Source organism: Phacochoerus africanus, chromosome 14, assembly GCF_016906955.1.
Source record: "Phacochoerus africanus isolate WHEZ1 chromosome 14, ROS_Pafr_v1, whole genome shotgun sequence".
Taxonomy (NCBI): Eukaryota; Metazoa; Chordata; class Mammalia; order Artiodactyla; family Suidae; genus Phacochoerus; species Phacochoerus africanus.
The window spans coordinates 589,351-609,938 of record NC_062557.1 but is presented as its reverse complement, the minus strand read 5'-3'; the positions used below and the strand labels follow the sequence as shown (position 1 = coordinate 609,938).

Sequence of the window (20,588 nt, the reverse complement as noted above, 5' to 3'; positions counted from 1 at the left end):
CGCTCGGCTGTCGACCTCCGGGCTGTTGGTCAGGCCGGAGCAATCGGAGGCCGAGCGCCGAGCGGTGCGGGGCGGGGACCTGAACGCCGACCTGGCGCGCACTCTGCAGTGCACACCTGCCCGCTCCACGGAACCGGACGAGCTTCTGAGCCTTCTCTGAAGTGTGTCCTCGCCCTGCCGTGCGCGCTCTCCCGGGGTCTCCAGGTCCAGGTCCAGCTCCCCAGGGGGCTCCAGGCCTCTCCCTGGGCCCGTGCCACATCTGAGGACCCTGTACCCATTTGGTGCTTTGCATCTCTAAGGACTTGCTGCTTTGGGTTTGTGTTTGTTTTTTAATTTTATGGCTGCACCCAATTTTATGGCATATGGGGATTCCCAGGTCAGGGACTGAATCCGAGCTGCAGCTGCGACCTACCTGCAGCAAGCGGGACCCTTTTAACCCACTGCACAGGGCATGGAATCAAACCCGAAGCCTTGGAGCCACTGCAGTGAGATTCTTAACCCACTTCACCGCAGCAGGAATTCCCCTGCTGCTTTGTTTACAGCTTTCAATTTCCCTAGAGGACCTTCCATCCAGTGGGCAAGAGGTAAGCTCTTAAGGAGCCCTGTCAGGATACCTAAAGTTCTGAAAGAGTGGAATTAGCAGGGAGGTTCATTCATGAAGGTTAAGTCTGAAGAAGGTGAGTAGTTTACTGGTACAGGGGAAAAGAAAACCTTCTTAGACTCATTGGACAAGAAAAGAGATGAGCCCAGCAGTCCTGAAACTGGGGCAATCAGACGCCATCTCATGGCAGCTTACCTAGAAGGGACAGTTGTGGGCCTAGCGGGTCGTCTAAGAACAGGGGTGACAGTTGACAAGTCTTTGGAATAGTTTCATTTCTGTAGAGCTCATGGAGGAGGGACTCAAAGCAATGGAGCCACACACACAGAAGATGGAGTACTGACTTCTCTCTCCTCTTCCTCTAGGTTTGCAGCACCTTACGTTGGTAAACAATTCCAAGTGCGTCTGCTGCAGGTAAGACGTCCGTGTTCATTGCTACCCCGGGGCTACAGGAATGACAGGATTTCTCTCTGAACCCGAGGAGGCTCACAGGGCACCCATGCAGACTTCTCAGCTCGGGAGTTCCCATTGCGGCTCGGCGAAAACGACTGACTAGTATCCATGAGGACACAGGTTCAATCACTGGCCTCGCTCAGTGGGTTAAGGATCCGGCGTTGCCATGGCTGTGGCGTAGGCCAGCAGCTACAAATCAGCCTCCTAGCCTGGGAACCTCCATATGCCCCGGGCATGACCGTAAAAAGAAAAAAAAAAAAAAAAAACTTCTTAGCTCGCATATTTTCCTTTTAATTTGATTCCCTGGAAAATAGATTTGGTTTTTTAAAAAGTAAAACAATTCATCCTCAAAACGTTGCAGCTTTTTAAAGTGTTTTGTCTTAAATTCATTCAGTCCTCAGCTCATAATTTAGTTGACTTAAGAATTTTCTCATTGAGATTATCTTGAATGCAGGTTTTTTTTTTTTAATTAAACTGGAGTTCCTGCCCTGACACAGCTACTGCAGCAGCTCGGGTAGCTGCGGAGAGGCAGGTTCAACCCCTGGCATGCTCAGTGGGTTAAAGGATCTGGCGTTGCTGCAGCTGTGGCTCAGATTCAATCCGTGACCCAGGAACTTCCATATGATGTGGGTGCAGCCATAAAATTAAAAAAAAAAATCCAACTGATTCATTTCTGTGTGCATTATGTTATCTTCTTGCTGTATTAAGGTCAGGGATTTATGAATTCTTGCACAGAATGAGTAGTTTGAATTACTGAGTTGAATATGTGACCAACATACAAAGACTTTCTTTCTTTTTCTCATCTAATCCTTTGTGTTTAGTGACGGGAAAGAAGAAGTCCTTGTTTCCCAGCTGCTTTGCTTAGGTATCCTAGGGATACTTCCTTTAATGTACACTAGTCAGCACGGACAAATCTTGGGACTCATTTGTTTGTCACATTATCAATGGTCTATTTTGAATCCTAGACTTTTTTCTCTGACCTAAGATAAATTTTTGCAGTTTCTTTCTCCGTACAACCAAGCTGACTCAAGTTCTAGAAACATAAGTTATTTTTAACGCTATTCAAAATAGAATAAAAATGAGGATAAATTTTCTATAGAAACATCGCATTGTGGGGCCTGAGAAATGTTTAAACAATGTTCGTCTGTTTTCACTGGCATAGTAGATACGGTTTGTATATGCAGGAAAAGGTCTTTAAAACATGAAAGGGGACTTCCCTGGTGGCCTAGCAGGTTCAGGATCCGGCATTGCCACAGCTATGGCTCATGTTCGGTCCCTGGCCTGGGAGGTTCCACCTGCTGTGGGTGCAGCCAACCCCCCTGCCCCCCCCAAGAAACAAAAAAATAAGCAAGAATTCATTTTTCAGTCATTCGTGGTATTACGTGTTATGCCATTTTATAAGGAAACCGGTGCTATTCTGTTTTTAGGGACCGATCACAGTTAGATGGCAGAGGTCCCTGTATTTGAACGTGAAAACAAACATCTTGATGTCATTTCCTGTTGGTGAAAAGCGTTTCCTCCTAGGTAGTATCAGAACGAAACAGACATTGGAAGGACGGGGCCAGAGGAACCTCTGCGTCTATAACTCAGTTTCTTTACTGGGAACAGGTGTCCGGACAAGAGACCTTTGCCGTGTGACTTCACAGGAAGCAGCGACATGGCGGGTTCCTCACCATTTAAGATGCGATTAGTTCACCTGGACCTGAAAGGAGCTCCGCCGAGGGTCTGCTACCTCTCGGAGGTGAGCGCCCCTCTTCTTCAGAGAGCCGCCTCTCTGGGTGTGGTTTTGAAGCTGTGAACAGTGTCCAGGGGCCGGCACCGGGAACGCAGCTGTGGACTCTGGGCTGGGACACGGTGGTGGCAGCAGCACAGATTTCGAATTTTCCCCAGATGCCCTCACAAAACAGGCTGCAGCCAGGACAGCAAGAGGGAAAACAGGAGACAGGGGACACCCACAGCCGCTTCGCTGTGAGCAGAGTCACGTCTCTTTGGGAGACGTGACACGTTGGATCCGTGAGTGGACCTGATTGAAAGACGGTCCTTGCAGTGTCATCGACGTGAAATGAGGTCCTGGGGGAGTGCTGCCGTCTTCATAAGGACAGCGAAATTCAGACACAGGGAAGGTGGTGTGGGGACACGGGGAGGTACCACGCGAGGACAGAGGCAGAGACAGTTGATGCAGCCACAAGCCCAGGAGGGCCAAGGATGGCAGAAACCTCCAGAAGCAGAAGGGGCAGGGGGCTTCCCCATGTGCCTCAGAGGGAGCGCAGCCCTGCTGACGCCTTCGTGCTGGACTTGTGCCTCCAGGACTGTGGGAGAATGAAGGCTTCCTTTCTGAAGCCCCCAGTGTGCGGTGACTTGTTATGGGGGCCACGGGAAAGCCAGGGACTCTCAAACTAAAGTCGGTGCCAGGGATCTCGCTGAATTTCCAGATGCAGGCGGAGGGGCCCGACCACTGACAGCATAAGGCCCACGTGGGGCCAGCGGCCGGGCTGCGGGGAGGAGCGGGAGGAGAAAGAGGAACTGCGACAGCGCCAAGACCAGGGGACCCAGAACAGGGCCCCGCAGGTAAGGGCTGTCAGAGGGAAACGGGGCCAGGTGTCTCTGGCTCCACCTCAAGGGCGCGTGCAGTCAGGCCTCAAGGCACTCCACAGCTCCTTCCAGAAACTTCTTCAGAGGGGCAGAGCCCCACGCTAAGGACGCAGAAAGAATCCACACTGAGCTGGCAGGGACCTCGTGGGTGCAGGAGAGCGAAGGTCGGGCTCCTGGGGACGCGGGACCGAGTCTGTGGAAGTCGCTGCACAGAGTCCGAAAGTGCTGAACCTTTGTAACAGCAGCTCGAGAACCTGCTCTTGGAAACACAGGAAAACACATCTGACTTAAAAACGCACCACTAGATGGAGTTCCCATCGTGGCTCAGCAGAAACAAGCCTGACTAGCATCCCTGAGGACACAGGTTTGATCCCTGCCCTTGCTCAGTGGGTTGACGATCCGGCGTTGCTGTGAGCTGTGGTGTAGGTTGCAGACGCGGCTCGGATCCCGCGTTGCTGTGGCTCTGGCGTAGGCCGGTGGCTACAGCTCCGATTCGACCCCTAGCCTGGGAACCTCCATATGCCGCGGGAGCGGCCCAAGAAATAGCAACAACAACAACAACAAAAAAAAAAAAGACAAAAGACAAAAAAAAAGAAAAAAGAAAAGAAAAGCCCAGAAGTGTGACAGCCCCATCGAGGAGGTTGTGAAAAGACTGCCTGCAGAACTCAGGTGAATGAAAGAGTCAGACGTTAAGACGAAACCAGAAAAAGCAGAAGCGAGCAGACACACGGAGAGCAGACACCACGGAGGGAGCAGTAATGGGAAATAACGGGCAGAGAAGGAAACGTCGGGTGTGACGAGGTGAAAGCATTGTGACAAATGGGCAGCTGCACATCAGTCGCAGAGAGAGCACCCAGCTCGTGACCGCTGCTGCCGACAGCCCGCCCAGCCTCGCGTCCAGACACAGGTTCTTATTCCCCCTGGGGGCGCCCTCAGGCCGGGCTTAGCCTGCCAGCCGCCCCCAGCACCAAGGATGCCTCCACCCCCAACACAAGTGCCAGAGAGGCCGACAGCTACGGGGAGACCGGGGGCGAAACTGCCAGGAAAACGCGAAGACCCCGTAACTGTTAGGTGCCCTTGGTGCGCGTGTGCAGCCCGGGTTCCAGTTTGCCATCGCTCAGCCATCACCCACTCTCTGAATTTCCCCAGCGCGTTCTCACCTCTGCTCACGTTCTCCTTCCACCCAGCACGCTTCACAACGTCCCCGAGGTCGCGGGGAGCAGCCTTTGACGGCAACATCAGCAAGAGGGCTGCAGCCACCCAAGCCTCGCGGCCCTTGTCTGGAGGCGGGCTGCTCTTCTGAGCACCTGCGGGGAGCCCCTCCCTTAGCGCCCAGCCGGCCAGGGCGCCGGGCCAGGAGGAAGTCTGCTGTCTGTGGACGGTAGACGGGGGGCTCGCCCTCCAGTCCTGGAGGACAGGACCCCGTGTCCTTTGAGATGCGGGCTGAGAAAGACGTGGGGGACCGGGGGCGGGGTGCATGAGCACAGTGGGACAGCCTCCCGCGCTCAGCACTGACCCTCGCCCCAGCCCCGCTCCCGAAGGTCCCGGTTGAGGGGCTGGCGACCCAGCTTGCCCAGCCCCCTCCCAGCTGCGGCACCAGACAGCTGCTGCTGCCCTGTGGCGGGCGTCCCCGCCCTCTTGTGTCGGGTGAACGGTCACCACGCTAGAGTTGGATGCGGCGTCACACAGCGCACGAGTTCCAGGGGGCCAGTTCCCGGGAGAGATCCAGACGGGTTCTGTCCCCCTCGGCCAGAAGGACGGGTCTGGGCCGCGCGTCTGTGGCCTGCGGTTCGGGTGCTCACTCGACGCGTCCGTCTCCTCCAGGTCTTCCCCCTGTTCCGAGCCCTGGGCGCCAACGGCCTCCTCGTCGAGTATGAAGACATGTTTCCCTACGGGGGCCGCCTGGGGCTGCTGAGGGCCAAGCATGCCTACAGGTACCCGTGCCGCCCAGCAGGGCGTCCCGGCGGAGCCGCAGGGGTGTGCGGGCCAGGTGGGTGGGGGATGGCGCGGGAGGGACAGCCCTCTGTCTGGTGACATGCACGTCTTTCATCGTACAAAGAAAGCGTGTTCGCTGCAGGGAACGTGGAGTCGTTTAAAAGAGAAACTAAGCATTGACCATGAGCCCCACGAGGAAGCGCTGAAAGCGGCAAGTGGGTGGTGGACCCTTTGACAGGTGTCACGTGGGGGAAGGGGGGCTGCTCTTAGAGCCGCAGGTGGGGTCCTCACCGGGAAAGTGAGGTCAAGGGCAGAGGGTCAGGGTCAGTGAAGTCAGACTGGGTGCTCACTGCCCACCCGGCCTGCCTTTAAATTATGGGTGGGCAGTGCCCCTCGTGGCTCAGCAGTTTACGAACCTGACTGGCATCCATGAGGAGGGGGTTCCATCCCTGGCCTCGCTCAGTGGGTGAAGGATCTGGCGTTGCCGTGAGCTCTGGTGTAGGTCGCAGACGTGGCTCAGATCTGGCATTGCTGTGGCTCTGGTGTAGGCTGGCAGCCACAGCTCTGAGTAGACCCCTAGCCTGGGAACCTCCATATGCCGCGGGTGCAGCCCCCAAAAGACAAAAAGACCAAATAAATAAATAATAAGAAGAGACCTTTACCTAATCAAATAAAGAAAGAAAGAAGAAGAAGAAGAGCCCTAGAGAGGTTCAAACGCACACAGAAGCAGCCCTCAGGATGGAGCCCTCAGGGGCCTCCCCAGCGGGGGAGCTCGGGGCAGGGACCCTCAGGTGGGCGAGGGCAGTTTCCTCATGAGGGGTCGATGCATTTGCAGGTCGGGGTGCTGCCCCCTGGATGTCACTGCCCCCGACCTTGACTCTTCCTCCGTCTGTGCTCTGTTGTGGCGTCACCAGCTGTTTCTGTAAAGGGCCAGACAGTAGATGTTTCAGGCTGCGCAGCCCAGCTGGCCTCTTAGAACCATTTGTGGGGCCGGAGTTCCCACGGGCGTTAGTGGCGAGTGGGCACAGCTGCGTCCCAACAACACCCTCGTTGTGGACCCTGCAGGAGGAATTGCACACGACTTTCCCAGCTCACGAACAGTCTCTCCTTGGTTTTTCTCAACAATTTGACGATACAGAAACCCTTCTCAGGTCGTGGGCTGCGCAAAAGCAGGCAGGAAGTTTGCCTTCAGGCCAGTCTTGCCACCCTTGCTCTAGAATATAATTCTTTGTGTGGCCCAGTTTCTTGTAAAATGTCCTGAGCCTCTTGTAGGGTTTGGGTCACAGTCACTGGTAAGAAGCAAACCATTAACTTGGGGACATAGCAGCGTGGCTGTCCTGAGTTCTGGGGGGGGGGGGTCTTCCCTGCAGACTTAATACCTGCTGGGCTCTTCAGAGTCAGACCCTGCTAGTTTCCTCAGCAGAGGCCCCCAGGAACCTGAGGCGGGCGGGGGATGGGGGGGAGGCGCCTGAACCTCTCTGGGGGGGTCTCTGTCTCCAGCCCCTCCGAAATCAAAGAGATCCTGCGTCTGGCCACACTGAACGAGCTGGAGGTTATCCCCCTGGTACAGACATTTGGACACATGGAGGTAAGTGGGAGGAGTGAAGCGACCTGGTGCCCAGGTGGGGGGCAGGTTCGGGGCCGGCACGGGCAGGGCAGGGCAGGGCACAGCCCCATGCTCAGCCGAGGAGCTCGGAGCTCCAGGGAGGAGAGGGAAGAGCAGATGGAGGTGCCTGCTTTCCACGGGGCCGCTGGACTGGTGGCTTTCCTTTTCAGTGTGCTTCATCCAAGCACTACTGTGCCAGTGAAGTGGAGCAGGAAGAAAATGCACCTTCTGGAGTTCCCTAGTGGTGCAGTGGGTCAAGGACCCAGCACTGTCCCTGCAGCGGTTCGGGTCCCTGCTGGGGCATGGGTTCGATCCCTGGCCTAGGAAGTAATGCATGCCATGAGCACAGCCAAAAAAAAAAAGTAGAGAAAATGTACCTTCTGTTTTCTCTTTTTCTCACCAAATATTGAAAGTATTTTCCTGAGCTCCTGTGTTAGAACAGAATCTGTTTCCTTGCCTTCATCCCCCTGAGGGTTTGATGAGCTTCTTCACATTTATGAAATTTGTGGCATCTCTTCGTGTTTTTTTGTTTTTTTTTTTTTTAATTTTTTGTCTTTTATCTTTTTTAGGGCTGCACCCGCGGCATATGGAGGTTCCCAGGCTAGGGGTCAAATCGGAGCTGTAGCTTCCAGCCTCCACCGCAGCCACAGCAACGAGGGATCTGAGTTGTGTCTGCGACCTACACCACCGCTCACAGTAACACTAGATCCTTAACCCACTGAGTGGGGCCAGGGATCGAACCCACATCCTCAGGGATGCTCGCTGGGTTTGTTAACCACTGAGCCACGGCGGGAACTCCACTTCTTCGTGTTTTTTCCCACCCCCTTGTCTCCGTCCGGGACCCCCTCTGCTCACGTGGTCTCGAGGCTGTTCATCTTCCACCTTTTCAAGGTCACTCAGACTGAATAATTTCTGTTGGTTTTTGTTCCAGTCACTGACTTTCTCTTCTGACATTTCAAGTCTGCTGAGCCCATGGAATGGATTTTTTATTTCCCTAATTGTAAATAGTTCCTTTTAATTCTAGGCACATATTCATAATAGTTACTTTGAAATGATTGTCCCTTAAATCCAACCATCTGGGCCCGCTTGGCATCAGTTTCCATAGACTTGTTTTGTCTCTGAGCCTGGGTCTTTCTAGTTATTGCATGTCTCATAATGTTTGGTTGAAAACTGGACGTTTCAGATTATGTGTTATAGCAAATCTGACTTTTTTCCCTGGGGGCGATCATAAGTTGCCTGGATTTAACGTCTCCCCAGCTGTGTGTGGCCGCTGTTGCCTCTGTTGGCTTTTTATTCTTGTTTCTATTTTCCACCTGGTTCCCTTGGGGTCCCTCTTCCGTCTTCACAGCTGGTGGCCTACCAGGGTTTGGGCAGCGGTTGTGCCACAGGGGCTGGGGGCTGCGCTCAGAGTTCAGCCGGTTCTCCGTCCACCAGCTTCTGCTTCCTGCCCAGCGCTCTGGGCCCCCGCGTGTGCGAGGGGAATGTGTGTCACCTCTGTGGCCCTCTGGGGACCACAGAATTCACAACAGGTTGCCACTTTTCTGATGGCTCCCCAAGGCCCCGGGACACCTAGGCAGGAGCTGCAGGATGCCTGTTCCTATCCGAAGCCAGGGCAGCCTTACATGAACAGAGAGTTCCGTGCTTCTGGTTCACCTGCGGTTGGCCTCTGGAGCCCTGAGACGGTCGTTTCTGACAGTGGTTCCACGTTGTGCCTGTTTGGGGAGGAAGATTCGCCCGCCTAAGCCGGGGTGCTCCTCTGCTCTGAAGGGCACCTGTCCCTGTCCGTTTTCTTCCTCCGCCCCAGCGACTAGAAGGGAGAAGGGCTGCTGACCAGGCAGCCCCTCTGGGCCCCGGGTCGACCAGGCGCTGGGGCACAGGCCGCTCCCTGCCGTGTCTTCGCAGTTTGTGCTGAAGCACGAGGCGCTGGCTCACCTCCGAGAAGTGGCGCTTTTCCCCAACACCCTGAACCCCCACGAGGCGGAGTCGCTGGCGCTGGTCGCAGCCATGGTGGACCAGGTGATGGAGCTGCACCCGGGCGCCCGCTGGCTCCACGTCGGCTGTGACGAGGTGGGTGCCTCTCCGCTCCAACAGAAAAACAGCGCCCGGGTCGAGAGGGGCCGAGAGGGGCCGGCGGGCCGGGAGATGTCCCCGCTGACGGGGGCCCTGCGGGGCCGAGCAGGGCGCAGGGGGCGCGCGCTCCCATGGGTCTGGACGCGGGGCAGCAGCCGGCGGCCTGGTGGCGGCACTTGTGCGTCCTCGGGCCGGCGTGGCCGGGAGCTTGGGGCGGTGACTTTCTCCCAGCTGCACAGGTGCGGCTTTGGAAACAGTGCTTCGGGGCCGTGACGCACCAGCTGGAAGGGCGGCCGGGAGGGGGCGCGGGGGGCTCCCGTCCTAGAGAAACGCCGCTTCAAAATCTCTTTTGCGCGTGCGCGGTAAAGTACACATAACGTGAAATCCAGCATCGTAACCACTTTAAAGTGACCAGCCCAGTAACTCGAGCCGGTCTCAGTCTGGTCCCGGGGGTGGACGCCCGGCCCCGCGCAGGAGTCCCGCTCCACGTGGGGCGTCTCCCTCGGCGCCCCTCCAGCTTCGTCCAGGCGGGGGCGCCGCCGCCCGGTTCCTGCCTGTAGCTGACCCAGCGTGTGCGCCGGCCTCGCTGACTGTCTTCTGGGGCGGGCGCCTGGTTCTCCCACCTTCTGGCCGCTGTGCACAGGCTCCAGGGAGCCCTGAGTGGAGGTTTGGGTCTCGGCGCAGAAGCACCCTCCGTCGCCCCCTCCCCACGGCGCGCCCGCGGGTGAGAACGGGTGTTCCCCGGGCAAGCGCACCTGTCTCCCCCAGGTGTACTACCTCGGAGAGGGCGAGACTTCCAGACGGTGGCTGCAGCAGGAGCCACACTCCAAAGCAGAGCTGTGTCTGTCCCACATGGAGGCGGTGGCCAGCCACGTGCGGGCCCGGCACCCTGCCACGACACCCCTGGTGTGGGACGACATGCTGCGAGACATCCCGGGGGACCAGCTGGCAGGTGGGCCGGGAGGTGGGCCGAGCTGGGGGCCGGGGGTCGGGTGGGAGGAAGCCCTGAGCCCCTGCAAAGAAACCCCCAGCAGGTCCACACGCAGGCTTCTGACTCCAGATGATCCTGCTTCAGCCACCTTCAGTTTCCCACGTGGAGACACATTCCCCTAAAAGGCCTTCTGGCGCCTTCTTGCAAGGATGCAGTTGTGAGAGAACTGGCCCCAGGGGGCGTGGCTGGGAGGAGCAAGGCCGAGTGAGGGGCACAGCAACCCCCCCCCCCCGGGGCCTTGAGCGCATCCAGTGCTTCCAGGGCCTCAGCCCCATACACCTGCATGGCCAGCCCCACAGGGGCCTCGGCTGAGGCTCACACAGGCTGGTGGAGGGGAGCCCGGCCTGCCGGAGGCTCTGGGGAGAGACAGGGGGCTCACTGCCCTGCTTCTTTTTGGCCCAGGCGCCCTCCTGCAGCCCCTGCTCAGAGGGGGTCCTTGGGTGTTAACTGATGAACCGCAGTTAAGTCCAGTTAATGTCGTGTGCCCGGGGCTCGCCCCTGGCCGCTCCGGCAGTGTCAGTCACCTCCAAGGCTGGCTGGCTTTGTGGCTGCGGTGTTGGGTCTGTACTTAAAACCCATGTTACCGTGAGAAAGGCAGGCAGGCGGGCGGGACGTGCCCTCACGGCCTCTCCCCCCAGCGTCCAGGCTGCCGCAGCTGGTGGAGCCCGTGCTCTGGGACTACGGGGCCGACCTGGACGTCCACGGCAAGGGTCAGTAGCGCGGAGCCAGACGGTGGCGGGCTCCCTCCGGGTCGCTGCCTGGCCAGGCCTGGCGCCTCGGGCTTTGCGGCTGCACCGGTGACGCCTCTCGCTTCCTCGCCCAGCCCTCCTCATGGAGAAGTACCGCAAGAGCGGCTTTGCGGGGCTCTGGGCCGCCAGCGCCTTCAAGGGGGCCACGGGGGCGAGCCAGGCCCTGACCCCCATCGAGCACCACCTCAGAAACCAGGTGCAGTGGCTGCAGGTGGCGGGCAGCGTGCCAGCGGACTCGCTGAGGGGCATTGTCCTGACTGGCTGGCAGAGGTGAGGCCACGCGGGCCCCAGGGATGCTCTCGGGGGTGCCCTGTCCTGGGAGGGTCAGAGCAGCTCCCGGTGCCCAGACACACCACCCTCCGGCATGTCCAGCCTGGGCCTCTGTCCTTCTCGCCCTGAGGAGGGTGTGGGAAGAGCAGCCGCACTGCGTCCGCTGAGGACATGCTGCTCAGGTCCTGGGCACACGGGCCTCCTGGCTGCTCCTGTCTCTGCACGTTCACAACCCCCCCGCCCCCAAGCCAGGGCCACACATCTCGCATTTGCAGCCTGGGAGGGGTGTGGACAGGCCGGCTTGTTCGGGGCTTTGTGCCATTTGAGAAGCAGAGCTGCGAGTAAACCCTTGGTCCTGGGCCAGGTCCTGGCCTCGGGTCCCGTCCTGAGGGGGAGGCCAGCTGGCCCTGACTCTGAGGGCAGGAGGCAGCTAGAGGCAGGGTCCCCACCCAGGCAAGTCCCTCTGAGTGGGGTCCCAGTGTGACTGCCAGCTGTATGCCCCTGAAGCCACGGAACCTTCCTGAAGCTGCTCTGCAGAAGCTTCTGGATCCCAGTCCCGTCTTGCAGTGGCTCGAGCTCCAGCATCCGCGGTGCTGAGGGCCCCCCTCCTGCGGATTTAGGTACGACCACTTCTCTGTGCTGTGTGAGCTGCTGCCCGTGGGAGTCCCGTCCCTGGCCGTCTGTCTGCAGACGCTCCTACACGGTACGGCCCCTGCCCCTCCCAGGAAGCCGTGAGCCCGGGGTCGGGGCTGGACCGTGGTCTTCGAGCGGGGGCGGGGGGACACATGCCCACAGCCTCAGCTCAGCTGCCCCCCACCCCAACGGCGGCCGGGTCTTCAAACCTAAAACTAAGACACAGGCCAGGAAGTTAGAGGGAGGGCCCCTCAGCATGGCGAAGCCACAGAAAAATTCCTCCTGGATGGGGTGCTGAGAGGCTCCACCTGCACCGTATAAGTATCCTGAATGCCCAGCTGCAGGCGCGGCTCCAGGGGGGCAGCTCCCCACTTCCGGTTCTCGTGGGAGCAGCCAGGTGCGGGCAGAGAGGGGCAGGCGAGACCAGTAGGTGAGGTCCCAGCGAGGCCCTGATTATGTTAACCGTGTGCGTTAAGCTGAGACCAGGGAGGAGGTCAAGCGACTGTGTGTGTGGCGTTGGCGCAGAAGCGCGTCCGGGTGTTGAGGAAAGTCAGGCCTGAAAATAGACCCGCTTGTTGCCGAGCTGGGCTGGCGGGGGGTGGAGCTGAGACGGTGGGGCGGCCGCCCATGGGCGGAGAGCGCCCCGGCCTCCCCACTGGCCAGTGGAGCACCCACGCTGGCCTGGAGGTGCGTCCCCGCTCCCCGCGGGCCCCTCGAGCGGCCCGTCGCTCTCGAGGTCCCAAGGTGCGAGAAACCACAGTTGGCGATTCCTGGTAGCCCTGGCCAGCCGGCAGCCGGGCAGCCCAGGAAGGGCCGCCGCTCGTCCCGAGCCGTCTGGGCAGGTGTCTTCATGCAGCGGCACTGTCGGCGACCCGGTCCTACTTCTGTCTTCTGACTTTTAATAAGACAGACACGTTCTCTCCTGTCTGATGGGAGCGCGGGGGGGGGGGGGGGGGCTGAGCCGTCCCTGAGGCCGGCGTGTGGGCGGCCGGGCCGTGGCCAGCGGTTTTCCAGATGCTCTGCCCACCTCCTCACCGCAAGGGCCAGGAGCTCCTCCTCCAGAGGCTCCTCCGACCCTCGTCTGTGTTGGGTTTCAGGAGGCTTTGCCGAGACCGTTAAAGCAAGAGTGGAGAACTTTCTTGGGATTTGGAGCTTAGAAGTAACAGATTTCACGAGGTAACCCCCTCTCCCCAGCCCGCCCCCGCCTCCCCGCCGCGTTCGCCTGTCCTCACCGGCTCTCTGCGCAGTGAGCGGGCCGGCTCCTTCCCCGGCAGCGACATCCTGGCCCTCGTCGCCCACGTCAGCCTCCACCTGTGCGGCTCCGTGGACGCGTTGCTGGAGAGGGACAGGTGAGGGGCAGGGGAGGGGCAGGGGAGGGACGGGCGATGCAGTTAGACCGCCTGGGGGGCAACAGCTTGGAAAAGCTTCTTCCACCTTCTTCCACTGAGGGTGCCCTGAGGGCGCGGCTCGCCCAGCTGCGTGCTCTTTGCTGCCAGGTACGTGACCGGCTGGTTCAGCCCCTACCACCGCAGGCGGCGGCTCATCCACCCCGTCGTGGTGCAGCACATCCAGCCCCGGGCGCTCAGGTACCCCCTCCCCCGCGCCCACCCCGGCTGCTGGCTGGCAGTTTTCTAGCCGAGCTTCCTGGGTGTCACAGCCGTGGATTCGTAGGCAGCGCAGCTGATGCAGCCATGGGTGTCAGAGAGGCGGGGGGCCTTCCTGCCTGAAAGGCTCATGGTCACCAGGTACCCTGAGCAGGGTCTAGGGCTCCTCACAGAACCAGACCCAGACCTAGGGCTGACCCTGGCCCTGTGGTGGCCGGCCCCATGGGGACAGGGTCCCAGCAGCCGGTACACTGTCCCCCTCTGAGTAAGAGGTGCGGCCGCCTGCTGGCAGGTTCGTGCGCTGAAAGCCCGCCAGCCTGCAGGGAGGCGCCCTCCAGCCTCTCACTCACTCCCGACACCGGAGCTGCTGCTGATGGTCCTGGTCCCCGGACGGGTAAACCGAGGCGCGGGACGTACTGCCCCGTGGGCGGGCTGGGGCTGCGGGCTGACCGGCTGCTGGTCCTCAGCCTCCTGTCCAGGTGGAGTGCCGTCGTGGGGGAGCTGGAAGCTGCCCTGCAGCGTGTCTTCTACCCGGACGCGGTGGAGGAGTGGCTGGAGGAGAACGTGCACCCCAGCCTGCAGCGGCTGCAGGCGCTGCTGCAGGACCTCCACGAGGCGGCCAGCCCCAGGCCCGACTCGGGCCAAGACCCCTGAGCAAGGAGCGGGGGCAGGGGCGGTGAGCCGGCCGCCGGCCTTCCTGTCCCTGCGGCTGAGCCCGGGCCGGGAGGCAGAGGCGCGGGCCTGTGCGCGGTCAGTGCAGACGACTGATTCCTTCAAGAGGCGAGTGGAAGCCAGAGGTCACGCCAGAGGAAACCGCGAAGTCCCCGTCAGCGCCCTGGCTCCGGCTGCTGGAGGTGGGCCCTCACGGTGGTCTGTGAAGCCGGCTCGAGGGAGGAGCGGGCCAAACACCCTCCCTCTGTTCTCCCAGCATCTCCCAGCCCGGGGCCAAACACCCGAAATCAATTACAGCAGTTCACGCCTTTATTTTATTTTATTTTTTTGGCCACACCTGCAGCATGCAGAAGTTCCCAGGCCAGGGATTGAACCCACGCCGCAGCACTGACACCGGGTCCTTAACCCGCTTGGCTTTAAGGGAACTCAGGGATCCTGGTCTCTAAATGCTGCGGGAGGCTAGAGAAGCTCTGCCTACTTGGGGGCGAGGAGGGGCGAAGCCTGGCTGGGCCTGAGATGAGCCTTTTGCGGGATGTGGGGGAGGCCTCGGGAGGGGCAGCAGCACACTGGGCGGGTGGGCGGGCACCTTGGCATCCACTGAGCCCCAGCAGCTCGTGGGCAAGCACTTTCCTTCCTACCACAGGGGGTGTCCGGCCTGGTGAGGGATGGCGTGGGGAGCCGGGCAGGAGACGCAGGGATCCCGGGGGTCTGTGCACAAAGGTGACATCCGCAGCATGACCTGCCCGACACTCTCACTGCCGCCCTGGGACCTGGGGCTGAAGAGCGTCCTGGCCCAGCTCGGCCCTGGGCTTCATGCGTCCTGCCTTCCCCTTTCAGAGGTTAGCAGGTCGTCTGACTCCCGGAGGAGGCAGATGGGAGGCCAGAGGTGCTCCTGCTGTGGTTTGGCTCAGGGGGCAGAAGCGAACAGCAGGAACGGTGGAGGGTCCTGCCCCGGAGCTGCCAGGGCCAAGCCCGGAGCAGAGGCCGACTTGCGGGCAGCCCTCTGGGCCTGCTGAGGCACCAGAGCCGGGGGTCACAGCCAAGCTGGGGGCGCGGAGGGTCAGCTGTGGTCCCCAAGGATGTCGGCCTCACTGTCGCTGCTCTGAGACGGCTCCGCAGGACTCTCGAGGCGGTGCAGCTCCAGGAAAGTAGTGATGAGCCTGGCAATGGCCTCCACGTCACTGGTCCCGGCCGCCGAGGAGGAAGGGCAGGTCACTGTGGTGGACGTCCTGGCCCCCCCCGCCCCACAGCAGCCAGGACACCACACGGGTCTGGTCCTGGGTCCTCTAGCTCCAGAGCCCCCACCTTCACCCGACGCCTGCCCAGCCCTCTGTCCCCTCTGCCCTGTGGGGTCTCCCAACATCCCCCAGCGGGTGCGGGCAGGCCTGCCCCGACCTCACCTCCCAGCTTCCCCCAGTCCTCTGCGCCCTGCCCGGCCGGCAGTCCCTTGCGAGGGCCACCTAACTGGTGGCAAGGGGCGTGGGCCCATCGAGCCGCCCGTCCCGGCTCACCTGCGGTGGCCCATGACGGCGCTCTGGGTGAGGGGGTGGGAGAAGCCCGTGGCAAAGCGAAGCACCACCACGTGGCCCTTCCCGAAGTAGCGGACCTTCTCCTCCTCCACGCTCACGTCCCGGATGTCGCTGAGCTGCACCACCACTGCGGGCGGGGGCGGGGGGGTCAGTGGCCACGTCCCCGCCCGCCGGCCCCGCCCCCCCCGCTGGCAGACCTTCCAGAGCCGCAACACGCCTGCCTCAAAGCAGAAAGCGCGTCACTCCAAGTCTGAGGCTGGGCCCCGGAGGAGGCTGAGACCCCGATCTCAGGTGTCACAGGCTAGTGACCACAGTGCAGGGTCCCATGGCTGCTAGCGGACTTCCAGCCTGGCGAGAAAGCAGGCCCAGCAGTGCCCCCACCCACCCCTGGCTGCAGTGAGACACCCCCCCACCTAACTCGGGGCGGCTAAGGGTTGTCGCTGTCTCCCGCGTCGTTGTCCTGGCCGCTGCAGGCGACCCTCCCGGTCTCTAGAGGCCGGTCACTGAGCTGGAGGCTGCCTGGCAACATCCTTTGGGCCAGCATATGCCTGGGCATGGACACAACCCTGGTCCCCAAGCAGCCAGCTGGACCCAGGCCACCTCCAGGCCTCGAGCCCGGTCCCTGCCGTGGCCCAGGTGCTGCCGTGCTCCGACCAGCCCCAAGTCAGTGGAGTCCTGGCCCCGCTGCGTGCCTCACCCTGCTCGTGGCCCGCTCTGCAGAGGGTCAGCAGCTTCCGGTACAAGCTGAACGTCTTCAGCACAACCTTCCCGGTGCTCTTGCTGAAGATGGCTTCCTAAGAGCCACCAGAAAGGGGTCACCCCGCTGCTGGCCTGGATGCCCGCTCACTGACTGCGTCCCCACCCTCACCAGGACAGATACGGAGGGCAGCCCCCATTCCGGCCCATCCCAGCCAGAACCCCGAGCCTCTGAGCCTGAGCCCCGGCAGGTGGCCGCACCTCTCTGTGGAAGAGAAGAAAGCACAGTGGGCAAGGCCAGCCAACGATGGAGTGGAGGTTGGAGGGCAGAGGGCAACACTGGGCCAGGTGGCCCAGGGACACATGAACGGGGACAAAGGGGCAGTGGGCTGGCCCTTCCAGGACCTCCGGGAGAACCACAGCCCAGAGGACTCCTTGGCTCAGGGATGCTGCAGACCAGCCACATCAGGGCCGGGTCCAGTGGGCTGCAAACCAGTACGCTGATGCCTCTGGGTGAGGGGCCGTGGACCCCGGGCCTGCCTTCCTGCTTTGATTCCCTCCGCAGGGCAGCCCGAGTGCCCGGGCGCCCTGCCCACGGGCCTCACCTGCCAGTCCTCCAGGTTCTGCACGGCCACGAACAGGCAGCCGGAGACGTAGAAGAGCTTCCAGCCCAGACTGTCTGGGGAGTGAACACCGGACAGCCCAGTGAGGGATGGCAGTGGGGGGCGAGGTGCCCCCCCCCAGACACCTGGGGACCCGGCTGACCGCCCACACCTGCAAGGACAGCCCCCGCCACCATGGCCACGCCACATGGCGGGCCCTCCGCTCTCCCCGGGGGTCTCCTGGAGCCGACAGTAGCGGCGCAGCGTGTGAGAGCGGGAAGGTGGGCACGCGCACAGGGACCATCCCCGCAAAGAACCCGAGGCGGATGTGAGCGTGCCTTTCGAAGGCTGTTTTACGGCCAAAGAAAATGCTGGAGTGGGAGGACTGCCACCTGCAGGGGACACGCCAGCAGAGAGGTGGGGCTGCCTTGCACACCATCGAGAGGCAGGGGCGACGTGCCAAGCCGGGCCCTGGCGGGTCACACGCAGCAGCAGCCCCTCCTTTTCTCTAACTTCCCGTCAGTCAGCCGAGGAAGTTCCAGGGGCACGTGACGCATCTCACCTCCACTGTAATACGCAGCAGCCAGGCCGATGGACGCGATTCCTGCAAGGAGGAAGCAGGCACCTTCCCAATAGGCCACCACCAGCCCGGAACCCGCCTCCTCCCAGGACCCCGAAGGCCCCGCCCATGGCCCGGGGATGGCTGAGGGCGCGGGGTAAGACGACCACCAGGCTCAGAGGTGGAGAAACGGCAGAGGAGGTCTGTTCAGGAGAACATTCTCCGCCAGTCACCGTGTTCACCAGACGTGTACGGGAGCCTCCAGAGTGGATGGACTCCCACCAACAGCACAGGGAGCGGAATTTTAAGACCAGACTGCGGACAAAGGCCCAGTCTGGCACGTGGGATGAAACTGGCAGGGTCCCCGGAAAGAAGCCAGAGCTGGGCTGTGGACGGCACAGGGCACCGCCCTTCACACTTCAGCCCCAAGCAGCACACCGCAGCTGCCCGGCAGATGCAGGGCCCTCTGAGGGGTATGACCTGGATGGAGGTGGGGGCCCTGACATAAACCCTGTGCCTGGAACGGGTGTGTGAAAGCAAACAAAAGGGAAGTACAGGGACCTCAGAAGAGCATGCGGAGCATTGACCGGAAGCTGTTAAATGGGTTAACACACAAAAAAAAAGCCTAGACAGACACACGTCATCTGTAAAAGCACAGACAGAACATAAAAGTCAGAAGGATTGAACAGCCGTTACGTCTTGGAGGAGCAGAAGCAGGGACAAACTAACGTTCACCCTCATCCGTTTTGAAAGTTAAATTTTTAACTTGAGGGGAAAAGCGGACGTCCTTACCAACCAACAGGGACCAGGACCTGATGCCTGGAGCCCTTTTCAGGTGGAGGCAGGAGCTGGTGCGTGTCTCCACCTGCATGTACATCCCAGGACGTGCTGCCACCTCTCTCAACAGGAGACGCGGGCTAGGGGAGAGCAGACAGACAGCTGGAGCCCCGGAGCCGCTGCCCGCAGGCAGGCACCCAGCTCCTCTCTGGGAAGGCTCCAGAACCAGTCCGCCTGCTGACTGCAGTCTCTGCAGGCAGGCAGGTCACTTCATCCCCCAGAGACCCATTTTCTCTGTAAGGAAGGCCCTTCTCTGCTGAACTGTAATGGCTGCACTGTGGCTGCATCCCCTGCTCTGACCCGCAAAGCACCCACCACTTGATCACCCCCTGCCTCCTTCCTACCTGGAAACCCTCAGCCTCCAGCAGCCTTCAAGCTTCCGGCACCCTACCAGAACCTGTCAGAACGCCCTCATTTCCCTTTGCTGGCCTTTGAAAAAGGGAACTGAAAGTCTCATCATGGTTTGAATCTGTACTGGCACTGACCGGAAAAAGTCAGCTCTGCAGGCTTCACCAGCTGCGGAGCCAACAGGCTGCACCCGGCAGAAGGTCCCGAGGTCCCCGAGCTCCGGCTGAATGAACGAGTCACCAAGGGGCGGGGGGCTTATCTTCCAGCGTGGAGAACGCTGCAGTGCGCTCGAAAAGCTGGCTCCAGGGACCCCGTTCTGGGTAGCTTTTCAGCTACTTCCTGTAAAATTAAGTCAAACGTTGGCAAGAAACAGCGGATTCACTGCACACAAACGAAGCCCATATCCTGGCCATCACTAGCCCCCTCCCCTGAGGAGCCTCCACGCGTTTCCGCCGCCCGCGGGGCGAGATCAGGCGGGTCCCCGGCACGAGCCGCCCTGGACATGCCCCGCCTGACCCCTGCGGCCACCGCGCCCCCCCCCCCCACGCCCCCGCCCGCCGCCAGCACCCCGGGCCACCTACCAGGGCCCGGTCCCGAGACAGCACCGCCGGAGGCCCTCGGGCCGCGGGAGCCGCCCCCCAGCTCGCCCCGCACCCGCTCAGACCGCGGCCACGGCCCCGGCGCCCACCACAGACACTGACCTGCGGGCGAGGGCGCGCGGCAGGCGGGATCGCGGGACTTGCGGACCCGCCAGGTACGGACTTCCGGGGCTGGGGGCGGGCCCGGCCCACTTCCGGGCGCGCGGGGGCGGATGGGACAACCGACTTCCGGACCCGCGGGAGCGGGCGGCGGGGGCCCCCTCTCAGCCGCGGAGGTGCCGGTCAGGTGGCGGATCCCGAGCGAGGTCGCTGCGGAGCAGCAGAGGCCGCCTGGGCGGTCGGAGGGCGGATCCCGGCCGGTGGCGGCCGCGTGGTGCAAGGGCCCAGGCCCTGACCTGAGGGCGTCTGGGGTGGTAGGCTTTAAAAGGTCCGCAGCGGGAGGTGAAAGAGTTGTTTGGGACGACGAGAAGAACCTATAAAGTACTTATTTTACCTAACAGCAGGTGTGTACGAACATCATGGTAGATTCTGTGAAGACTTCAGTGAGAAACCTTAGAGTAGAACTAAGATAGATCACGGGGTTATTGTAAAATTGTAAATTTCCCCCTGCTCATCTGCAGTTTCCATGCAAACCCAGTAAGAATATCATCAGGCTAAAAAACTAAATCTAAGCAATTCTGGGAGGCCCGTCCTGGCTCAGCAGAAATGAATCTGACTCATACCCATGAGGAGGCAGGTTCGATCCCTGGCCTCGCGCGGTGGGTTAAGGATCCCGCGTTGCCCGTGAGCTGTGGTGTAGGTCGCAGATGTCTGGGATCTGGATCTGTTGCTGTGGCTGTGGTGTGGGCCAGTAGCTGGAGCTCCGACTTGATCCCTAGCCTGTGAACCTCCATATGTCACGGTTGCAGCCCTAAAAGGACAAAAAAATAATAATGACAATAACAATTCTGCAAGACACTGTGGAGGAGGATAGGGGGAAACCAGAGACCCATGAGCCAGAAAAACTCAACGTAGCTGGGAAAACTCAACATTCCCATGTTGTGATGGCAGTTTTTCTGCTACTCAGAGACGTGCCCCAGAGTCTGGGAGGGAGGATTGTCGTAGGACAGTTTTCTCCAGAGAAACCCTGGAGTGGCTGATTAAGTGGCCGTCTTGCTCCACTCTCCACCCAGACACTCAGCACGAAGGTCCCCAGCAGGACCCTAACTTGCCTTTTTATTTCCCACCAGGTGGGGAAAGACCTCA

At 60.8% G+C, this 20,588-nt stretch overlaps 2 protein-coding genes across 3 annotated transcripts; one reads left to right on the top strand and one right to left on the bottom strand.

Moving 5' to 3' along the window:
* Positions 1–27: 27 nt before the first annotated feature.
* HEXD (hexosaminidase D) lies at positions 28–14,485 on the top strand. 2 transcript variants are annotated; one of them, XM_047757720.1, is made up of 15 exons: positions 28–314; positions 449–584; positions 964–1,012; positions 2,660–2,792; positions 5,468–5,577; positions 7,079–7,166; positions 9,087–9,251; positions 10,023–10,206; positions 10,884–10,955; positions 11,069–11,264; positions 11,885–11,967; positions 12,995–13,073; positions 13,145–13,246; positions 13,394–13,483; positions 13,969–14,485. In XM_047757720.1, the coding sequence occupies exons 2-15, from the start codon at positions 452–454 to the stop codon at positions 14,153–14,155; spliced, it is 1,671 nt and encodes a 556-aa protein (XP_047613676.1). In that variant the 5' UTR covers positions 28–314; positions 449–451; the 3' UTR covers positions 14,156–14,485. The 2 variants fall into 2 exon arrangements, with proteins under 2 accessions (XP_047613676.1, XP_047613677.1); XM_047757721.1 differs by lacking the exons at positions 449–584; positions 2,660–2,792.
* A 597-nt stretch (positions 14,486–15,082) lies between these two features.
* On the bottom strand, positions 15,083–19,577 carry LOC125114440 (cytochrome b-245 chaperone 1). Its single transcript, XM_047757724.1, has 8 exons — positions 19,446–19,577; positions 18,882–19,083; positions 18,352–18,476; positions 17,563–17,604; positions 17,004–17,077; positions 16,400–16,496; positions 15,685–15,829; positions 15,083–15,354 (listed from the first exon to the last, which is right to left on the bottom strand). Exons 3-8 carry the CDS (start codon positions 18,434–18,436, stop codon positions 15,234–15,236), a joined length of 564 nt encoding a protein of 187 aa, XP_047613680.1. The 5' UTR covers positions 18,437–18,476; positions 18,882–19,083; positions 19,446–19,577; the 3' UTR covers positions 15,083–15,233.
* Between the last annotated feature and the right edge of the window lie 1,011 nt (positions 19,578–20,588).